Source organism: Balaenoptera musculus, chromosome 1, assembly GCF_009873245.2.
Source record: "Balaenoptera musculus isolate JJ_BM4_2016_0621 chromosome 1, mBalMus1.pri.v3, whole genome shotgun sequence".
In the NCBI taxonomy this organism is placed as follows: domain Eukaryota; kingdom Metazoa; phylum Chordata; class Mammalia; order Artiodactyla; family Balaenopteridae; genus Balaenoptera; species Balaenoptera musculus.
The window spans coordinates 125,929,782-125,950,642 of record NC_045785.1 but is presented as its reverse complement, the minus strand read 5'-3'; the positions used below and the strand labels follow the sequence as shown (position 1 = coordinate 125,950,642).

General features: G+C 33.4%; 1 protein-coding gene across 2 annotated transcripts in view; it reads left to right on the top strand.

Moving 5' to 3' along the window:
- KIFAP3 (kinesin associated protein 3) overlaps window positions 1–20,661 on the top strand; it is a 164,415-nt gene extending 143,754 nt beyond the window's left edge. The window contains exons 20-21 of one of the 2 annotated variants that reach the window (XM_036868022.1): window positions 16,177–16,245; window positions 20,194–20,652. In XM_036868022.1, the coding sequence (XP_036723917.1) occupies window positions 16,177–16,222 (46 nt within the window). In that variant the 3' untranslated portion in view covers window positions 16,223–16,245; window positions 20,194–20,652. Of the gene's footprint in view, window positions 1–16,176; window positions 16,246–20,193 lie in introns of both variants that reach the window. The other variant, XM_036868012.1, reaches the window with a different exon arrangement.
- Window positions 20,662–20,861: the final 200 nt, after the last annotated feature.

Here is a 20,861-nt window from a genome sequence, read left to right as displayed (position 1 = left end):
ATTGTCACTTTATTAGGACTTCCATTTAGGAGAAGAAATTCAGCATAATTGAGTCTATAAATGAAAAAAGTAATATGAATATGAGTAGATCCTATAAAAATGTTAACACATCAGTTATGGTGTAGCTTTGTACTAGAAGAAATGAATGGGAGTTAGTCCATTCATGACTAGGAAGTTCATTATATCACCGCCATTTAAGAGTGATTATCCAATGTTAAAGTTCATACATTTTTATACATATTAATAGCATTTTTGTTGGCTGCACAGATATATAAAAATTAGTTATAAATTTAAAAAGAAAGAAAGTAGAAAGTCCTTAAGCAAAGACGACTGCTTTTATGACATATTTGACCTATGAAATGCTCCTATTTTCAAAACAATTATGGGTTTTTTTTAAAGGGAATAGGATGCGGATTACCATTATAATTTTATTTATTTATTTATGTATTCATGGCTGTATCGAGTCTTACTTGTGGAACACAGGATCTTTCATTGCAGGATCTTTTGTTGTGGCATCTTTTGTTGCGGTGCATGGGCTTTTCTCTAGTTGTGGTGCGCGGGCTCTCAGGCTCAGTAGTTGTGGCGCACAGGCTCCAGAGCACATGGGCTCTGCAGTTGCAGCATGTGGCACTCTAGTTGTGGAGCGCAGGCTCAGTAGTTGTGGTGCGTGGGCTTAGTTGCCCCGCGGCATGTGGGATCTTAGTTCCCGACCAGAGATCGAACCTGAGTCCCCTGCATTGGAAGACAGATTCTTAACCACTGGACCACCAGGGAAGTCCCAGATTACCATTACAAAGTCTTGCTTATTCGTAGTCTAATGAGAATTTTAAAATTATAAGCAATTTGGTTGATAAGCACCACCACCCCCTCCAAAAAAATAAAAGAGAGAGGAAAATAGAGCATGTCATCTTTTATTTCCCTTAAGTCTGGATTCAATGATACTGAGCTTACTCCTAAACTCAGGGACGGGTTGATTGATTCTAGCCCATCTGTGTTTTGATTGATATAACAATGTGATTTAAGTATTTATGAATAATTGTTTAAAAGTCCCTATTTAGAAATATTAAACATATATTAGAAATGTTAAACAAATGTTTTTTCTTAAATATTTTTTAAAAACAGACGAAACCTAGAGCCTATAGGTTTTTAAATGTAATATTAATTTATTCCCGTTTTCTCCATATTGCCCATAGTCCTTCCAGATGTGCTATTACAAATAGCTCACCCCTCAGATATGAGCCATATGGGCTCTGTAAACTGATTTGCACTTATTTTGAATAGGAATTGTACAGATTACAGATGAATTATTAAGGTAAATGTATATTGCCAAATAAATCTAAGAGCAAAATATTAAACTGTAGTAAATGAGAAAGGAATGTGCAAATGAAGACCTGCCTGCTTTAATAAGTTTAGTGGTTACCGCCTCAGTTTCAACCAAAAGAGTTTTTTTCTTTTTTTTTGTTGTTGTGTTGAAAAAAAAAAAAAAAGTCTTTAAAACTGCTTACAGAAGTATCTAAGACAAAAACAAGGAAATATAATGTTCTAAACTCAGCCAGTCCAAACCATTTGAGCTGCTATGACAGCTCATAAAACTGAGAGTAGTTTTTAACTGGGCTCTGTTTTACATTGCCAAAGTGAATTTTCCTTGCAGGAAGTAGCCAGAGGGTTTATTTAGTTTCCAATCCAAGGCTTTGATCTTTCTGTACTGTCACATCTCGGGTTACATAGCCCTTTTTCACTGCAGTAAATCTGCAACCGTTAATGAGAATAAAGTTTCCTCCTCCTTGCTGATCACTTGCTGTTAAATGCCAAAGCACAGCCAACTGCATATTTGCAGATTTCAGCTACAATGTATGAAAACAGGGCAATCAGTTTAAACTTGTTGTCTTTGTAATTCATTTTATTGGGCTTTCTTCCTTTTTAAGTGACCTATTTTATCAAGTAAGTGGTTGCAAGGCCAAGCCTGGGAGAAAGATTTAGAATGCTAATAAGCTGAGAGGAGAAAGGTGTGCACGTGTTGGGGAGGCAGGGTACGGGAGTGGTTGCACATGCACGTGCACTGCCATTTAATGTTCAAATTGGGTCTGCTTTCGTGCTCTTGAAAGACCCGACCTCTCTTTCCGCTCAAATAAAGTAAGCTGGTTTGTTGTTTCTTTGATTATGTTGTATGTTCAGTTTCAACATAAATTTGCACTTAATGAGTTTATTTAATAAGTCAGAACATTATTTTTCACTTTCGACTTCAGAGAAGATTTCATAGTATTTAAAGGAACTTAAAGGATTTCAAAAAACTTGATCTCTACATTGTAAGAGCTATTCTTAAAGTAAAAAGAACATCATTATAAGTATCCACTGAACCATCTTACCAAATGGGTCCTTACAAATATTGGAAATATTATAAATATCTGTTGAATAAATCAATGGAAATTCAAAATCACATTTAAGCAAGCTGAATTTTATACATTATTAAATATATGCATCTTCAGACTGAAATATAGTAAAATCTCATTTATTTTTTACTGCAGTGAAACCTCTCAGTTGAAGCATTAACTATTTGATTCAGTTAATATACGTTGTTAAATTTATTTTTCACTTATACCTTTTATCTTTACTACCGTCTTATTTTGTGGTTGGCAACTAAACTTATTTCTGTCAAGAAATTCACTTTTAGAATGCCATTTTAGATGATAGCCATTGATAAATACATTTTATTAATATATGTTGATATAGATCATTATTAATCTACATAAATATGAAATATGCTAAAATACATGAAAGAAAGAAATCAGCTTCTATTTTCTCACCATTGAAGCCAGTTACTATTATCTTATAGCTGTCTGTTTTCACAAAATAAATTATTTCTATTTTCATAAAAATCAAAATGTTGGGATAAATCAACAGTGCATAATACCGATTCATTGATTTAGACAACTATCATAAAAACAATAACTGAAAATATATTGAAACACAGAATAAGATTTCTTACTTGGGGGCAGTAAAGTCAGATCTTCTGATAAAACAGAGGACCCATTTTTGGGAAAGTGTCAGTTTTTAGTTACCCCAATAAGAAAGGAGGGTAAGAAAAGAATGGCTTGAAAATTTTAGGAGAGGGGGAGGTACAGCACTACCCTAGGCCTTTTCAGAAGGTATTTAGTATAATGTAGAAATGCTGAACTTTAAAATTGTAGCTTGTACTCTTAGAATTATTGTGTTTTCAAATAAGCCTATCTACGTGTACTTAAACTGTAACATGAAAGTTTGCATGTGGGAAAAAAATGGTAGAAACTAAAGCACAGTTTTAGACACTGTATCTGGGGGTGGTGGGGACTGTTCTCTAGTTTGCTTCTTTGTTTTTCTGATACTTTAAATCTGCATCAGACAGTCCACAGTCCATCCAAAATTCTGGACATGAAAGTCCACAGAAAATTTCTGCACAAAATAAACATATTTTTTTAAGTTTTTGTTGTTCTTTAAAAAGCAAAAGAAAAATCTTAAATAAGTGAAACTGCTCCAAAAAGTTTGTTTCTGTAACATGACCCATCCAGTCCAATTTTACATGAAATTACTGGAAAGGAATAGAAACAATGCAGGCTTCAGTGCCATACAGACTTAATCTTTATTCTAATTGTATTATTTGAAATATTATTCTCTAAAATGGTTTCAAATCTGTGTATAATCTGAGATAGGCTGATTAATAGTAATGCTGGCATTTACTGAAATATATTTACTGAGTGCCAGGCAGTGTGCTAATTGCTATCATTACATCCCTTATCTAATTTGATCTTCACAACAGCTCAGGAAAGGAGACATTAAGAAAACCCAAGCTTATTGAGTTAAGCAACTTGCCCAAGTTATCTCCCCACCTCTCAGTGTCTACTCTTATTTTTACCCCACCTCACTCTCTTCCCTCTGTTACAGGCAAGGAAGTGCCCTTTTTTTCAAAGTCCAGTTTTGCTCGGAACCCCATCCCTTCTTACCTTCCTAAGGACTTCTTTCATGTCATCACTCTTTTCCCTTCTACTAGATCGTTCCTGTCAGGGTATAAACACAATGTGGAATCTCCAACGTTAAACTCTCTTTGCCCCAACATCACATTCCAGCTACTACCCATTTCTCATTTCTCTTCATGCAGTGCATCTCAAAAGACTCCCATTCACTCTTCTATTTCTCCGGTTTTGTCAAAATCGCTAGTAATCTTCATATTGCCAAATCCATGGACCTTTCTCATCTTTAACTCTCAGCAGTGTTGGACACAGATATCCAGGCCCTGCTTTTTGAAACTCCCTTCTTTCAGCTCTCAAGATACCCTGTTTTTTTAATTCTCCTCCTAAGATCTTCTCCATTCCTTCCCAATGTTCTCTGCTGGATCTTCCTCCTCCTTTTCACCTTTAAATGCTGGTTACTTCAGGACTTCAACCTTGTTCTCTATCCATATCATTTTGGGGAGCCCTCTTTTCTAATTACACCCACTACCTAGAGGATTTCATCCAGATCCCATGGCATTAAATACTATCTGAAGGCTTGTATTTTTATCGGATGCCTCTCCTCTGAGCACCAGCTTTATTCCTCTCACTGTTTAACATACCCAATTGAATGTTTAATAAAATCATCAGACTTAACTTTTGATTTCCTACATGCAAATAGGTGCCTCCTCTAATCTTCCATCTCAGTAAGTGTCACCACCATCCAGTAGTTCAAGCCATAAACTTTGGAGTCTTCCCTGGTTCCTCCCTTTTCTTCACCATTACCACTCTCCCCAGTGCAAACCATCTGCAAGTCCTGTTGTTTTCATTTCTAGACTGTCTCAAATTTGGCCTTTTCTTTCCATTTCCACCGTTAGTACTCTAGTCCAAGCCACCATCATCTGTCACCTGAACCATTCAAAATAGCCTCCTAATTAATTTCTCTGCTTCTGCATTTACCTTCCCTTGAAATCCATTTTCCCCCCATAGTAACCATTGTGATCTTTTTAAAGTGTAAATCAGATCATTTAAAATGTATAATGTGTAGTATTTATTAACTATATAATCAAGATGTATATATAGTATTATGTGCTTGTATTATAAAATTGTTGGTAGGAGCCTATGCTATATGGGAAATATTTTAGTAACCTACGTAACATAAAAAACTGCCTTTTGAATTGCAGTATTTTATATACATAAAGATGATTTCCTTTATAGTTATGACTGAGTTAAGAAATTCTTAGTACACATGTATTATACTACCACATATCCAGTTGAATATATCTGTACTGATAACTACTCATTTATATGGAACGTAAGCATTCTCTAGCTTAAAAAAAAATGGTTTATTGTCAGTAGAAACTTGTAATGTCCCAATATTACAAGGTTTATATTAGTTTTCATTATCAAATAGCCTATGTTTTGTAGAAACAAATTCTACCCCATACTTAACATGAATAAAAGGTTTCTTTGATCTTGTTACTTTCCTATTACTGGGTCTTAACTAATGACCTGTTGATAATCAATAGATCAGAAGTATAGCATATATACTGTTGGAGATTATTTCCAAAAGATACTTTTAACTTTTACTTAGTTTCTGTGATGACAAATGAGATTAACTTTATAGAGTATTAAATAAAAATACAATTAAAGGAAGAATGTGCATTTAATGTTTTCTTTTTAACACTTAAAATTTATTTATTCAGTAACTTTTATAATTTAGAAACACTTGAAGGGCTCTAGGGATAGAGGGCAATAAGAAATAATCCCTTTCCCATTGAGAAGGGTATATAGTTCAGGGTTAAAATATAATTTTTTGAGATGACTTAAAGTATCCTATTTATTATTCTTTATATCACTTTTTAAAAAAATCTTTAAAGGTAATAGTATTATCGTGCTTAGAAAAATAATTAAGGAATTAATACTAAGTACAGTGTCAGTTTTTATACATCAGTGGTCTTCTACATGTTCCTGCTAACTTTTGTGTTATTCTCACACCTTGATTAAATAAGCGTGTGTTTATGTGTGTCCCAATAAAATAAACATCTTAAACATTTTTGATTTGTCCTTAACCTTTAGAGGACACAAATTAATCATTAGAGAAGAATGCCGTAATGTCTTAAATAGACACTTTTTTTTTTTTAAGAGCATGCTATTTGGAGTGTTGTCATTTGTTAACTTCTGTTACAAAAGATTATACCTTTAACATTTTCTTACAGAAGAAAAAATCAGATAATCTAATGACACTAGTATTTGTCAATTATATCTCAAAGCCAGAATAAAAATAAAAATAATTTTAAAAGATACTGTGATGAATTTTCTTAGATAAAAAAGAAAACAGATTTATAGATTCATATTTTTGCATTTTAACCTAAGCAGTGCAATATTTGACAAAGAATCACATTATTATTAAAATACAACCTCCTGAGTTATATAGGCTGTTTAATAAGACACTGATCTTTAATGGTCTGGTAATTCACTAGAATTTAGTTACTTCATTATAACAGTAAGCACTTTGGAGGGATTAGTTCAGACAGCAGCTTTTCATAGCTTTGTAATAGAATGTCTCTTTAGAAACACATCAGTGTCCTACAAAACATAATTTGAATAATTGTGAGATTTGAAGAGACATTGTATCAAAGAGTTTGATTTAAATGTTGGGTTCTGATGCCTCCCATCTCATGAGCAAAGGTTTATGTAGGTAGGTAGATAGGTAGATAGATATTCCCAAGGAAATAAGTGACAAAACATTTTAGTCCTTGAATGTTTTTTAATGCTGATATCATAGCTGTTGATGAATTATCAAAACTTTTAATTGAAAGAGTTTTAGATTTGTTAAAATGCATTAGGTTTTCTCATTTTTTAAAAAAGGCAGTAAACCTCCATTGAGGGTTATGGAAATGGAAAGGAAGTCTGGCGTTAAGGGGATTAATTATGACCTATAATCCTGTGGATTTTACCTGTAGGGATTTTAGGCCAATGTGCAGTCTTTCAGCAGTAGCCCAAATCACTTGGTAATCTCGTAAGTACTCAGCACCTCTGCCAACTAAATATAACTCAGACCTACTTCAGAGAGGCAAATGCGGCACTCTGTAATAGAATCTATTTTCAAATGCGGCCTTGTTTCTGTATTTGAGAAGAAGGGTTAGTATTTTTCTAAACTTTATACTTTTATCATTAAAGTTAATTATTGGTGAGTGTAAAATCTATGTATGGCTATGCTGGTTTTTACATAAAAGCTACACATTTCAGACTAGAGAGGCACGATCAACAAATGATTTCTTGTGCCTGTAATCAAAGTTAAACATTTTAAATAATTAGTCTTTTGAATAGACTTACAGAGAGGAGCATAATTAATGATTTTCTGAATATCATCTCTTTTGTGGACATAAGTCAACATTCTATCTCAAATAATATACCATACTTTAATATATTTTTAAGCCTATTTTCTTTGTTTAGCTTTTTCTAAAGTTGATACATCCTACTTTTTCAGAAATTCTTTCCATTTCAGGTTTTCCCAGCCAAAAACAAAGCACCTTCATATTGGCCTGTCAGAAATTAAAAGGCAAAACAATCTTAAAAAGGAATCCAGATTTGTGTGGACAGTATCAAGTGGCTAATTTAGAGCCCCTCAAATGTGAAAGGATGGGAGGAGGCTTCTGTGAACATAGTTAGGCAAGTAAATTTTTAAATTGCAACTGTAACTTAAATTGATACAAGAAACCCCACAAAGCTATATTTACATGGGTACTTAAACTTCATGTGGAGATCTCTTTTGAGGTGGTAAATAAGCAGGAATTCTTAAAAGTCTCAAAAAGTTTTTTTAAAAGGTTTCTAGGTTTTAAGGACTTTATAAATATTGGGCTATTATAGTTCAGCTCATTCTCTGTATATACTAAGGGGAAAACAGAAACTATGTCAATATCCTACAGTTGAATTTTGCCTTTTTCTTCTAAAATCTGAGGGAGAGAAGTACTATTTGCCATCAGCAAGTGTGCACCCTAGTCATTTTAAATCAATTTGTAATCTTTCCTTGTCCTGCATACTTGAAGTAACTAATATGGTTATACCTATGTGCTAGTTGGAAATACTGCTTAAAACCCTACACTGCCTGTAATTTCAAAAATGTATAGTGCATTCCCATCTCCCTGAAGAATTCTCCTCATATCTACCCAGCTCTGCTTATGTGTCCCGTATTGTCAGGTTGGCACCACCGCAAGACAGTGAACACCACAGAATGAAGATACCCCACCCTAAACACTTCTGTGACCCTGTGCCCTTTTCAAAGAAAAGCCAACACTATAGCAGTAAACCTAAGTGCAGGAATGTATGCAATGTGGAAAGTGATGATTTGTGTGAAATAACTAAAAACCTTACCCTTGATTTACTACTTTCAAAATAAAGTCCCTGAATATAAAATAAGATGAAAAAGCATGTAAAGAGACTTTCCCAGTATTATTCATCCCTAAAGGTGTTGTATCGTTTGCATCCATCTTGACATAGAATCTGAAGGGTTTTGATTGAATAATTTTATTTATACAAGCAGTCCAGTCTCACTATGGTAAAGGAAGATATGATTGGCCATGGCATTATTTTAGTGCAACAACAATTAGTTGCCTATGTGTAGGCATAAATCTCTATGAATTATGTAAGAGCCCTGTAAAGGCAAACAGAAAGCATGTGTAAGAAGCATGCCAAGTATGATAGAGTGTCTCTTAACAGTCTAGATTATATGGCAGGAGCCAGAATTTCTTTAAGTATTTTCTAGGGAAGCCTCTATCATTTTCATATGTCATAACAATAACACCAAGTACATACTACAAGAGTCTTTGTACTGTTCTTGTAAGAGACCTGGAAATATAATAACCTCAAGGCAGAGAGATGTTAAAAGGGATAGCCATTATTCTTATTTTACCAAAAAAAAAAAAAAAAAAGAAATCATGACAAAGAAAGTTACAGATTTAGACGGAGACAAGTTATATCAGTAGAGACATAAATTATATCCAGATATTCTGGTTTTGAGGTCATTGCACCCCACTAACTTTAATAAAATGCAGGAGTTGTTGATAAGTTCATACTTAAGTTAGTGTAGCTGAATTTGTAAACATAATTACTAGTCCTTAAATTAAAGGAGAAAAATGCCCTTGTACATCAGTGAGAAAGAAAAAAAAAAAGTATGCTTCCTTATGTTGCTTTGAAAATAATAATTTTAAAATATGGTAATAGGGCGAAGTCAGAAAAGTAATTGTTAGAATCATATACTTCTGCATTCCAGTCTACACGGAATTTGCTTGGTGTCAATGCAGTGTGTGCAAAAGGTGCTTAGCCCCATTCTATGAAGACACTGTTAGAAATACCTTGTTTCATCATCAGAAGACTGCAATCCAGTTGATCAGGATGACTTCAATCAGTTTGTATCTTGACAATCTAAAATTAGCCTTAGACCTAAGTAGAAAATTAATTTACAGACCTATAATATAATAAATACATTCTCAAGGGCCAAGAGAGTTTATGAGATTTAAGAGTAGAGATTTACTTTAGTAACTGTTCTTCTAGTGCTAAATGCATTGTTGGTGTATTATGTAGTATATGGAGATCCTAAGTGCTCTAGAGGATACTAAATAACTATTAAATATTTATCTGACCTGTATTGATTACTGAAATTACTGAAGGCTGAAAGTATCTATATAACACTGCCCAACATAGATGTTTTAATTATGCTAAGTGAAATAAGTCAGAGAAAGCAAATACTATATGATATCACATATGTGTAATCTAAAAAATACAGCAAATTAGTGAATAAAACAAAAAAACAGACTCACAGATATAGACAACAAACTAGTGGTTACCAGTGAGGAGAGGGAAAGGGGAGTGACAAGATAGGGGTAAATGGGGGAAAAAGTATTTTTATTGGATTATATGAAATCATGTGTTTAAAACTTGAAAATTGTAAAGCACTGTAGAATATAAAGAATCATTCAATTTAAATTTTTTATTAAAAAAATAAAGTATCATAATAATACAAGGAAATGCCTGTTGTTATATATTTGATATTATAAACTTATTTTAGAATCGAACTTTCAAACTGATGCTTAGCTACTTAAAAACATGTACTTTTAATTTGTTTAAATATAGTTTCTATTATCCATACTTGTGCCCTCAATTTTAGAAAAATATTACTTAGTCTGATTTAGCTACAAAAAAAGGTCCTTATCAATCACCACTTGATTTTTATCAGCCAAAGGTAATTTGCAGGCTATTTAGCTTAAAAATTATTGAGACAAATAAATGAATAAGTAGATTAGGGCATAAATTGGAAACTTTCCATTAAGCTTATATTTGATAATGTTTTTGAGATTTTTTTTTTACAACTAACATTTATATACCTCTTATGAAAGGTAGTAAAAGAAAAAGTTTCAAAGCTATATAAAAATATTCCAAACGGTATTATTTATTTAAGGACTTCGGACAAGGTTTTAACAGAAGCTTAACATTAATTTTTAATTTACAAGAGACTGATATGTCAGTAGGGGTAGCATGCATGTTAGATAGTGGTATTACCTCTTTGATTATATCCATATGTCAGATTTCTGTCTGCTTTATAAAGAATGATGGGGAGTTGATATAGCCATTATGTATAGTACTTGTGATAATTTTAGGTTCTATTCCATCTCTTGAACTTGTTCATTTTGATAGTGCATTATCATTCTAAGATTCTGGTTGGTGTTTAAATTTCAGTAACTGAAGGTCATTATTCATATTTTAACTGGACTAAAAAGTTTCTAAGGCTGGCATTAACTTTTGAATTATGCTCGAGCTCTTAGACTTTACAGCATGTTTAGTTTCTTTTCATTTCTTATTAGTATTTTTCAGTACTTAATAGTCTCCTGCTCCCACCTCCAACAAGAACTCTCCTCTCTGTTCAACATCAGAAACATTTTCCTCTTTGGCATGTGCTTTTAGTTCCCCAAGCAGTATAAGCAAATTGGAAAGTTCAGCTGTCATTCTTGGAAGGTCATAGATCACACTAGCAGCCTGAGTAATCCAAGAGGTTTTAAGTATCATAGCATTTAGTTTAAAGTGAAATTTGCTCTGACAGAGCTGGCAGACCAATAGGAAAAAGAAATATTTGTGCTTGGAGAAGTGCATATGTAGAGACCAAGAGTCTAACTGATGGCTGGAAGTGATTTCAGTCTAAAAAAACAAATCATTAAGAGAGTGCATAGGGGTAAAATACACAGTTCATATTTTAAAGAGTCTCAAAATGAACCAGCAACTAAGGTTAGCATTACATAGTAATTAGCTGTGGTGTTCAGACTTTAACTCACTCAGTACCAGACAGTATGGTTAAACTATCACTGTGAAAACATCGCTACTTAAACTCTCTACTTTAAACCTACAGCAGTAATTTTTGTACCTTAAAAAACCAAAGTATTATGACAGGTTATATAAATGTTGAACCAGTAACAGACAAACAATTATTTAAAGGAGGTGCTAATGACTCAGTTTATTGACCTAGGGGTTACTTAAGCAGCTCAGCAAGTTCCCTTAACATTTGGTGGTGTGAACTGAGGCATTCCTTGATATTATAGAACTGCTAATTTCAAGAAGTCCTTGTACTTAATTGAAGAAATGCAAGTTAAAGATGACAAGATGGTATACTTTCATTAAAAGATTGCTATAAAAATTTTGAGACCATTATAAGTTTCAGTAAATATTCACTTCAGCATCATCACATCTGATGGCTTCTATTAGGCACCTATTAGAGTATTTTTTCTGTTAATTGCTACAAATAAGGAAAAAGAAAATATCTTCTAATGGCTCCAGTTATTTCTTTCAAGTCATTGTTCTGTTCAAGAAAGCCAATTTTGAGTCATAGGAATACAAGGTTTATAAATTCTTTCCTTAGATGTGCAAAGCAGATTAATAAGAGTAGAATAGAAGGGACTACTCCAGCAAGATGGTAGACTGACCTGACTTGGAAGGGCCCCCTCCTGTGTAGCTATAGAAAAGATGGACAAAATATAACCCCAAGTGACACACAAACAAAAAAGAACCACCACAAGAATATTGAACTAGGTATAGGTTATATGGTATAGGAAGATAGAACTGAATTCCCTGTATAGAGCCTGGAACTTCAAAGGGCTGCATTTTTCTCATCATTTGAAAAGAGGACTAGATGATTTTAATTCAGCAGCCCAGAGAAGTGGCTAAAACTTGTCTTCTGCCCTAGACCCTAGATGGGGAGGATAGTCATCCATGAGGAATAGGAATCATACACTTGCTTCATGAACACACGTGGGGTCAGAATTTATACTATACATTTAATTCAGGAAACCCCAAGTCAAGAAATTATCATTAAAATGGTTTCAGGACAATGAAATTCCAGGACCTTGATATATTATAAACAAATACAGAACCTCTCTGTAGAAATATTTCGAAGCTCAAGGGCCAGCAGACAGGCAAAAAAAAAACCAAACAAACCTAAAGTTGAACACAATAAAAGATGACTAAGCTCGTGAAGAAAGGGACCGTCATGAAGAATTGTCAGAGGCAACAGTAAAAGAGTAAGGATGCCCAAGAACTAGAGTTAATAGAAGAATCTCAGTGAGACTATAAATTTAAAAAAATAATAATAAAAAGGGATAGAAGACTTAATGCAAAGATGATATAATATGAAAAAATACCAACTGTAACATCTCCACATAAAAAAATATAATCATTAAAATAGGCTCTGGAGATGGGTTAAATAACAGATTAAGATGTATAATAAGTGTAAATTGAATGGTATTAGAAGAGCGTCAGTGAAATGGAATTTCTTTCCATTTGGAATAAATCAGTGACTATTTTACACATGCTTCCTCCATCATTAGTACAAATTAGTTTTTATCTGAAGCATCTCAGTATAGTAACTAAATTGAAAGGATTTGTCCCCAAGATGGTATTTTCCCCTTAGAACTGACAGATGTCTTTTTCAAAAAAAATTTTTTAATAAGTTCCAGATGAGTACGTTAAATACAACCTCCCACAACTCCTATCATTTACCCTTAATTTTGAAGAAAATATTACTTAGTTTGATTTCACTAAAAATATGATTCTTTAAAATTGATAACCATGCATATAAAAGATTAAGAGTAAAAGAAAACTAAATGGAAAATGACAGCTAAACTTGATACATATTGGTGAAACTCATTAAAAGACTGCTTCACTCTGCTCATATTCTCAATAACACAAAGGCTGAAGTCAAAAGCAATCAGTAACACTTTTGAGCAACCTAAAATATATATTATTACATTTAAATTTATAGAAACAAGATGTTATTGACAGGTTCAATGAAAATTTTAGAAGTTTTCCTATAATAGTAGTACTTTAACATGCAAGTGCATTACATTTTTCAGTGTCCAAGACAATCAGCATCTTCTCTCATTTTTATAGGCCTCCACATTCACAAAACTTTTTTGCATATGAATGATAGCGATTCCTATTTAACTCTAAATTGTTTTGCATATATAAATTAAAGACAGCGATTATATGAAAAAGCAATGGAAACCACATTCTATCAATGTTAAATATGCTGAGAAGTTTAAATTTGATAAAGCTTGCTTTAAAACTTTGTAAAAGTACGATACTCAGTGATAAAACAAGCTCTCCATCTAGCGGTGGATCTCTAAATTGCAAACATTTAGATCTTGATTTAGTAATGTCACTGTACAAATGCTAGGTATAATTTTATAGGCATTATGTCATTCAATCCAGGCTTCTCTTGTTGCTATATATGAATTTCAAGAAAAAAATGCTCTCTTCTGCCAGAATAGCCCATCTCTTCCTGTTCAATACAGGGACAAACTACTTCTACAGTTTGAGTTCATCTACATGGAATACTACAGCCTCTTATTTATTTGATGAAACATATCCCCATATTAAAGGGGCAAAAATTGTTTCATTCCAGTTAACTATAACCTCAATTTTTTGGCCAGTTTTGAAATTCTTTCTCTTCATTCTCAGTTCCCAAATAGTAAATGTATAACTGAAAAATCCATTTCAAAAGAGAAAAGATCCCATTTTTTGTCATGAAATGTAGCATATTTGATCATTGTTAGTTCTGCCAGTGCCTCTACAGACTCGCATTACTTCACATATGGACAGCCATAATATTCTTAAATGTTCCCCATGCTTTTGCCTCTCAACCCCTTGTTCCCCAATTATCTTTCTGAAACACAGAAGTAAGTTGTTCTTGGTCCCCTTCTTAAAAACATTGACAACTCTCCAAAAGTATGTGGTTCTTAGTATGGCATAGGAAGAGCTTTTAAAATCTAGTCCTAACCTCCCTTTCTAGCTTTATCTCCTGCTACTGCTTACATTGCGAACCTAAGACTTTGACCATAACAGATCATTTGCTCTTCTTCAGCCCTTTCTCTTGCTCAGGCTGCCACACCATCAGGAATTCTCTCTCTCTCTCCACTTGTGAAATCCTACTTGTCCTTTAAGATTCATCCATTCATGCAATCAAACACTTTTTGAAATCCCACGCCATGTCAGATACAATACTAGATGCTAGTGATATAGCAATGAATAAGATAGTCCTTTACCATTCATGGTGCTTACAATCTAATAGGAAATGAAGACAAAAAATAAAAAATGTCAGGAAGTGACAGATACATTAAAATCAAAGTATTTTCTATAAAGGCTGTCTAGTTCTTGAGATTCTTCTGTAACAATTTGTACATATCTCTAATATACTCTCACATTATATTAAGTATTTGGTCCTATTCTACTCTGTAGTAATTTATAAATGTACTAGGGTAACACAACACATTATTATCAGAATTTTGTTCCATATTAGTTGCCTCCAATCCATGGTCAGGGACCATGTCTTGTTTATTATCGCCTTCCAAGCAACACATCTTTTTTTTGACGTTGACTTCCAACACTATACTTAACACATTATGGAAAGTCATGTACTATTTGAATGGATGGGTGGATGGATGTACAAAAGATCACTATCACGTAGACCTAAATTTCCCATGACAAATCATACTTAAGCTGAAATTACTCTGATGATAAATTTATAACCTAGTTGGAAAGGAAGATAAACATACTGATTTTGGTTCTGTGATCAGTATATTGGAGTAATTAATAAAAAGGATGAACTGTTCTAGAAGACTGTTACTAAATTATTTCATGCAGTGTTATAATGTCCTGGAGCTGTATCCTCCAAAAAATGTTAAGTCCTTTCACTTAACGATCCCAAAAGAATTCCAGCCTTCACAAAGATAGGATCTTTGTGGATCACAAAGATAGGATCTTTGTGGATCACAAAGATAGGTAGTTAATAAGTGTCACTGTTCCCTACTTGTAAGTATATTGTCATAAAGGATTTTGTCGTAGGGAGAAAAGAATCCCCAAAGAAAGACCCAAGCTAAAAAGATGAAATTCAACATGGTAGTTATAAGTTATAAATTTCATGTGTGTCTGTATGTATATACACACACAACTATACACACACGTATACGGTCAATGTAAGCCATTTTGTGATAATGACTCCTTAAAAATTTTGTTCAAGATCAACACAGTTTTGGCCTACATTAGCAGAGAGTCAGAAATGGGATCTCGTTTTTATCTTCTGTACTGGTTTCAGACCATATCATAAGTACCACATTGTTTTCAGCTTCTTTATTTTAAGATTAATACTGAAAAAATCGAAATACTTTAGAAAACAAATGATTTTAGAGACCATGTCATGAGGATTGATTAAATGAGAGTTGTGAAATAGTCATATTAAGGAATAATTAGACTTCTTGTGTGGTTTGAGAAGGTAATTCTAGGACTCATAGAACCAGATTTCAGATGGGTGTAATGAAGAACTTTCTAATAGTTTGGTAAGTCTGTAGAAGGAATGAACTGCCTTGACAATGTAGAGTTATGGAGGTGTCATGACAAGAGCTGTATAGACCCTGTCAAGGATGTTGTGAATGAATGGGTACACTAGAGTATTTCTAAAAATGTTTCCAAGTCAAAGATTCTATGAGCCTATGAAAAGAGAACTTGGCTTGAATGTATCCTTTTTTTTTTTTTTTTCCTGTGGTATCCACTAATATATTCATTATGTGCTTTGCATTCATTTTGCTGACTTGGAAATTTCAAAGAAGAAAAAGACTTGTATTGCTTTTATCTAACTTTAATAAAATAATGATAATACTTTTCACTTACGCAGCACTTTTCACCCAAGGATTTCAAAGGGCTTTACAAATATGCACTAATTAAGCCTCACAAACAGCCAGAGGTAGGTGACTTTCTTTCCTTTCTACAGGAATGTCAGTTCTGGCACAGAAGTTTAATCAGCGCCTCGGAGTGCCTAGGATTCCTTACTGGCTGTCATTCCCTTTGTAATGTGCTGCATGTGAAGCATCACTTGTCATGTCTGGATTTCTTTTTTCCACCCTTCTCTGAATCATCTCAAGTTTAGAATTCTAATGAATGATGTTGAAAATTTGTTTGAAGCCTTGTAAATATTACAGAAAAATTTGTCTTCTGCTTGCTGAATGCTAATTAGATTTCTAAATGTTTGTTTAAAAATAAAACCTAGGTGTGGTTTTATATTTGTTGTTGAATTTTAAATATATATTTTTTACTTATAAAGAATTTGTCATTTTTTCTAGGTACCCCAAAATCATTGTTCTTAGGACATAAAACTTAATTGGCACATGGATTTGGGGGCCTTACCTTTCCTAGTTGTCTTTTCACAACGAACAGTAACCATCTTCTTTAGACTAGAATTATATATTTTCAAGAAGAAGTATTGCATTTTGGTATTTTTCTAATTTAAAGGTCCAAAATATGATATCTAGACATTGAGGAATAAAGGTTAAATGACGCTACATAATTAGTCTTGTAAAGAAAAAGTGGTCTAGTAGTCGCATATTCTACTCAAAAGGGACACACAGCTTTTTTATATAGTTTAGGAGTACCAGGAAGAGAATATGTATGTATGGAGACACACATGCAGTGTTGGATTAAATTCCAGTATAAATAGCCAAATATACAAACTCTTCTCTGAAGCAGGATGGTCACACAGGGCAAGAGCAGGTACAGCATATCACAACTTAGTTTCTCTTGGTTCTGAGGGTCCCTGGTGAGGGCATGCAAGTGGCTTTAATAAGTCAAGTCTTAGTGGATCAGGAAAGGACAATTTTTGCTGTGACACTTCCTTTTATATTCACGTTTCTATCCCCTTCCAGAAGAATTTATATAATCTATCTGCTTCTGTTGGGAAAACTTACATTAGGCTCTTCTAGTTTTGAACCAGATTCAGCATTAACAAGGCTACATCCTTATCCCAAGGGAGAAAGTAGAGTAAGAGTTCACATGTCCCAGAAGAATATCTATCTCCAGGTTTTAGCATCCTGAAAAGTCCAATCTCCTCACTATATTAGAACCAAATGAGAGACTAAAGAATCAAACTATTCTGTATCAGAGTGAATTTTATTTAAAAGATATTAATTGTAGGGATATGGTTAATCTTTCATGATACAAAAGGATATAGAACTTATGTCAGAGTACCACCCAAACTGGTCATAATGTTTCAAATATTCTTTAAACAGCAATTTGATCTATGATACATGATGGATAATTCCAGAAAAACTCATTTTAAGAGTTGGTCTCAAATTCTCCTATTTGAAAAATTTCCCCAAATGATATTTATGGAAGTTCACGAAAATTTGGTTTTTACATTGTAATACACACAGAAGTCTCTGGGTTAACTGTTGAGTGCATAAATAGAAGTTTATTGCAGTAAACCTGCAGGCTCAGAAAACTCAAACTCAACAGTGTTCAAGATTTGGTCTTACTTTCACTGACTTGGGGATGCATATTCTTACCAAAAATTGTGACTAGCTTATTTAAAAAAAAAAAAAACAATATCCATTTGTCAATTTACAATGAAAGTATAACCAGCAGGCAGATCAGATGTCTTATGTTTATTCTTTACCCTGTTGGCAAGCCATATGAGAAAACAGTAATCAGAAATTTATTGGTCATAGAAATTAAAAAGTTTTGCAGTTTGAATGTATAATAACTTTAGACTCAGAACCTTTGTTAATGCCCCTTCCTCAATGAGGACAAGCCTGCCAAAAAGGTCATCTATTCCTGATGGTGTTATAGGTCACCCCAAGGGGTTGCTTGGGTTGGTTCCACTACAGCATTGCCTCTGAGGAGCTCCTTGTTCTGTGCCAACATGGCTGACAGACTCCCTTCTCAGTACCATCATCTTCTTTTAGATAGAATTACAGTCACATTGTTCCTCTGTGAGATGTTCTGTTTTGAAGGTACTTTCGCATATTTCTTCACTGATCAACCATATGCCTCTTGTTTCCAAGTTCTTAAAAGAGATCTCACCACAGCCCCTAGATTAATAAACAAAGACAAAATTAACTTGAGTTTTACCGAAGTCTGCTGCTATTCAGCCTCCAAAGAGATGCTAAAAAATGTAAGGAGTGGCTGAAGGCAGGTAATAAGTAGAAAGCTGAAAAAGAAAGGAGCTGAAATCGACAAGCTATACAGTCATCCTTTATATAATTGAGAGTTGTTTAGATACATGAGTATTTGTTAGCCTTAATGCTTCAAGAGAAAATTTTTCAATGGCCAACTTTTCCTCTAATTTTAAACTGATACAGGTGTGTCTTAGTCGTGGGCTCCATTAATTTCTAAAACATCTTTAAAGCTACCTCTAGAGTAATATTTCCCTTCATCAGAAAATTTAATCTTTCTTTCCATGGGACCAAAGTAGGAAGGGCATACTTATATTTTGCCATTTCAAAATAAAATTAAGACTTAAAAATTTCAAACAACTTTCAGAAATTACAGGCACAGTTTTTGATATAGAAGGAGCCCAAAAGTTTGATTTGTCCAGGACCGTTCACTACAAATGCTAACCTAAACCTTATATTTCAGAAATTCCATTCCCCTAAGAGGTAGATTCACATGAATTATATGCCCTTTACTTTTAGTATTTAATCCTATTCCAACACACACACACACACACACACACACACACACACATATACATACACATGCACACAAATTATTTAAAACCTTAACATTTTAATCGTTACTTCTAAAGCGTTTTAACTTAATCTCACTTTGAGTTGTGAGAAGAAATTAGTGCCTGTATGAATATACTTTTGAATCATATTGAGATTTTGCTGATAAAGGGAAAAGTATCTTTCCATCTAGCATTATCTGGAATAATCTTAAATCATTTAAATATATTTACTTTTTCAAAGCTTACATTTCTGGATTATAAATAATTTCTTTTGATTGGAAATAAGCTCACTAGCATTCACTGCATGCGCTATGCATGAGCATGTTATAGCTGCCATATTTGCCTGGCAAAATAAATATCTTGTCATTTCGCTAAGTGTTTAATAATTCTCTGACTCTTTATAAAAAGTACTTTTTCTTCTAAATGTATTAATAGATGAAAGAAGAATTTTTAAAGTAATATCAGTTTATCCGTGTTTCAATCTACCTTTTTAACTCTGAAGGTTATCTTTGGGCTTCTATTATTTCCATAGAATAAATTGAACCAAAATTTATAATTAGCTTGCTGTAACTCAAAACATGTACTATTTAGTAATTTTTTTGCATTGAGGCGTCAGAAGAAGAATTTGCATATCAAATCTGGCTAACTTTCAAATTTTGTAAAATTCTTTGTCTTCTTTTAGTCATAGGCTTGTGGTATGATTTGGCTCTGAGTGAGAGATTACTGCTAAAACTCAATTGCATGTCCTTACTAATAGTGGATTAGCCCTATGAAATAGAGATCTTATTATAAATAACAAAACTCACTTTACTACAGTTTTAATTTTATCATTCCCTAGCAATGTATTACTGATAGTTGCTAACATGTAAAATATTTTCACTTTCTGGCATAAACACCATACGTGAATGAAATTTATTAAAACGTTTCTGATCTCTCTTTCTCTTTGTCTTGAATGCTACCTGATGACAGAGGTTTTCAACATTTTTAACACAAGTTATTAGAATTAAATATTTATTAAACACATTTTTATGACTACAGTAATTTAAGGAAGAAAAGAAGTTAATGATAGCCAGCCACATAAGTCACTTTTGCTGCTAGGAAGAGAATTTTGTAGGTATAAAGATCCAGGCCTCTTCTTTGGCCTGCATTGGAATGAAAAATATAATTGATTATTCCTTTTTCTCTTTTTAGCCTCGGAATGGATGGCTTTGGCCAATCGGTTGGCATTCTTGGACGCCCTGCCACAGCTTATGGATTCCGCCCTGACGAACCTTACTACTATGGCTATGGATCTCGATAAAGTCATCCCTCTCCACTTGTGCTCTCAGCTTAGAAGAGATCTGTGTGGGTTGGGTTAACTTTGAATCTTGGCCTAATAATGCATGTTGATACTATTGCGGGTCTGTGTTTCTTTTTACTTTTCCATATTGTTAGCTGCAGGTTAACTTCGACCGCTTCCGTCCTGTGTTAAGTACAGTTGATGCTTGACACTGTTCACTCATCAAACCACATCCTGATGCTGAATAACATTTACCATGAGATTCAAAAGTGAATGCTGAGAAGCAACTAGACTGGAAAACAAACACTACATTATGTACATTAATTGACTAATTTAATTTCTATTAAAAAGAAGCATAAAGTACAAATGAATTAGCAAAAGTCATGTGTTTCTATTTAATGTGTTTCATTAGGAGTTACATGCTTATGTAGAGTGCATATAAATTTTATTTTTTCCTGTTCTTTTTTTCCCCTTGTAAACTCTTGAGTATTTCACATGATATGTGCTACCTTTAAAATTTATAAAAAGAGTATCACCTTTTTTATTTCATGCCATGTGCCTGAAAGGTTGCTTCCCAAAG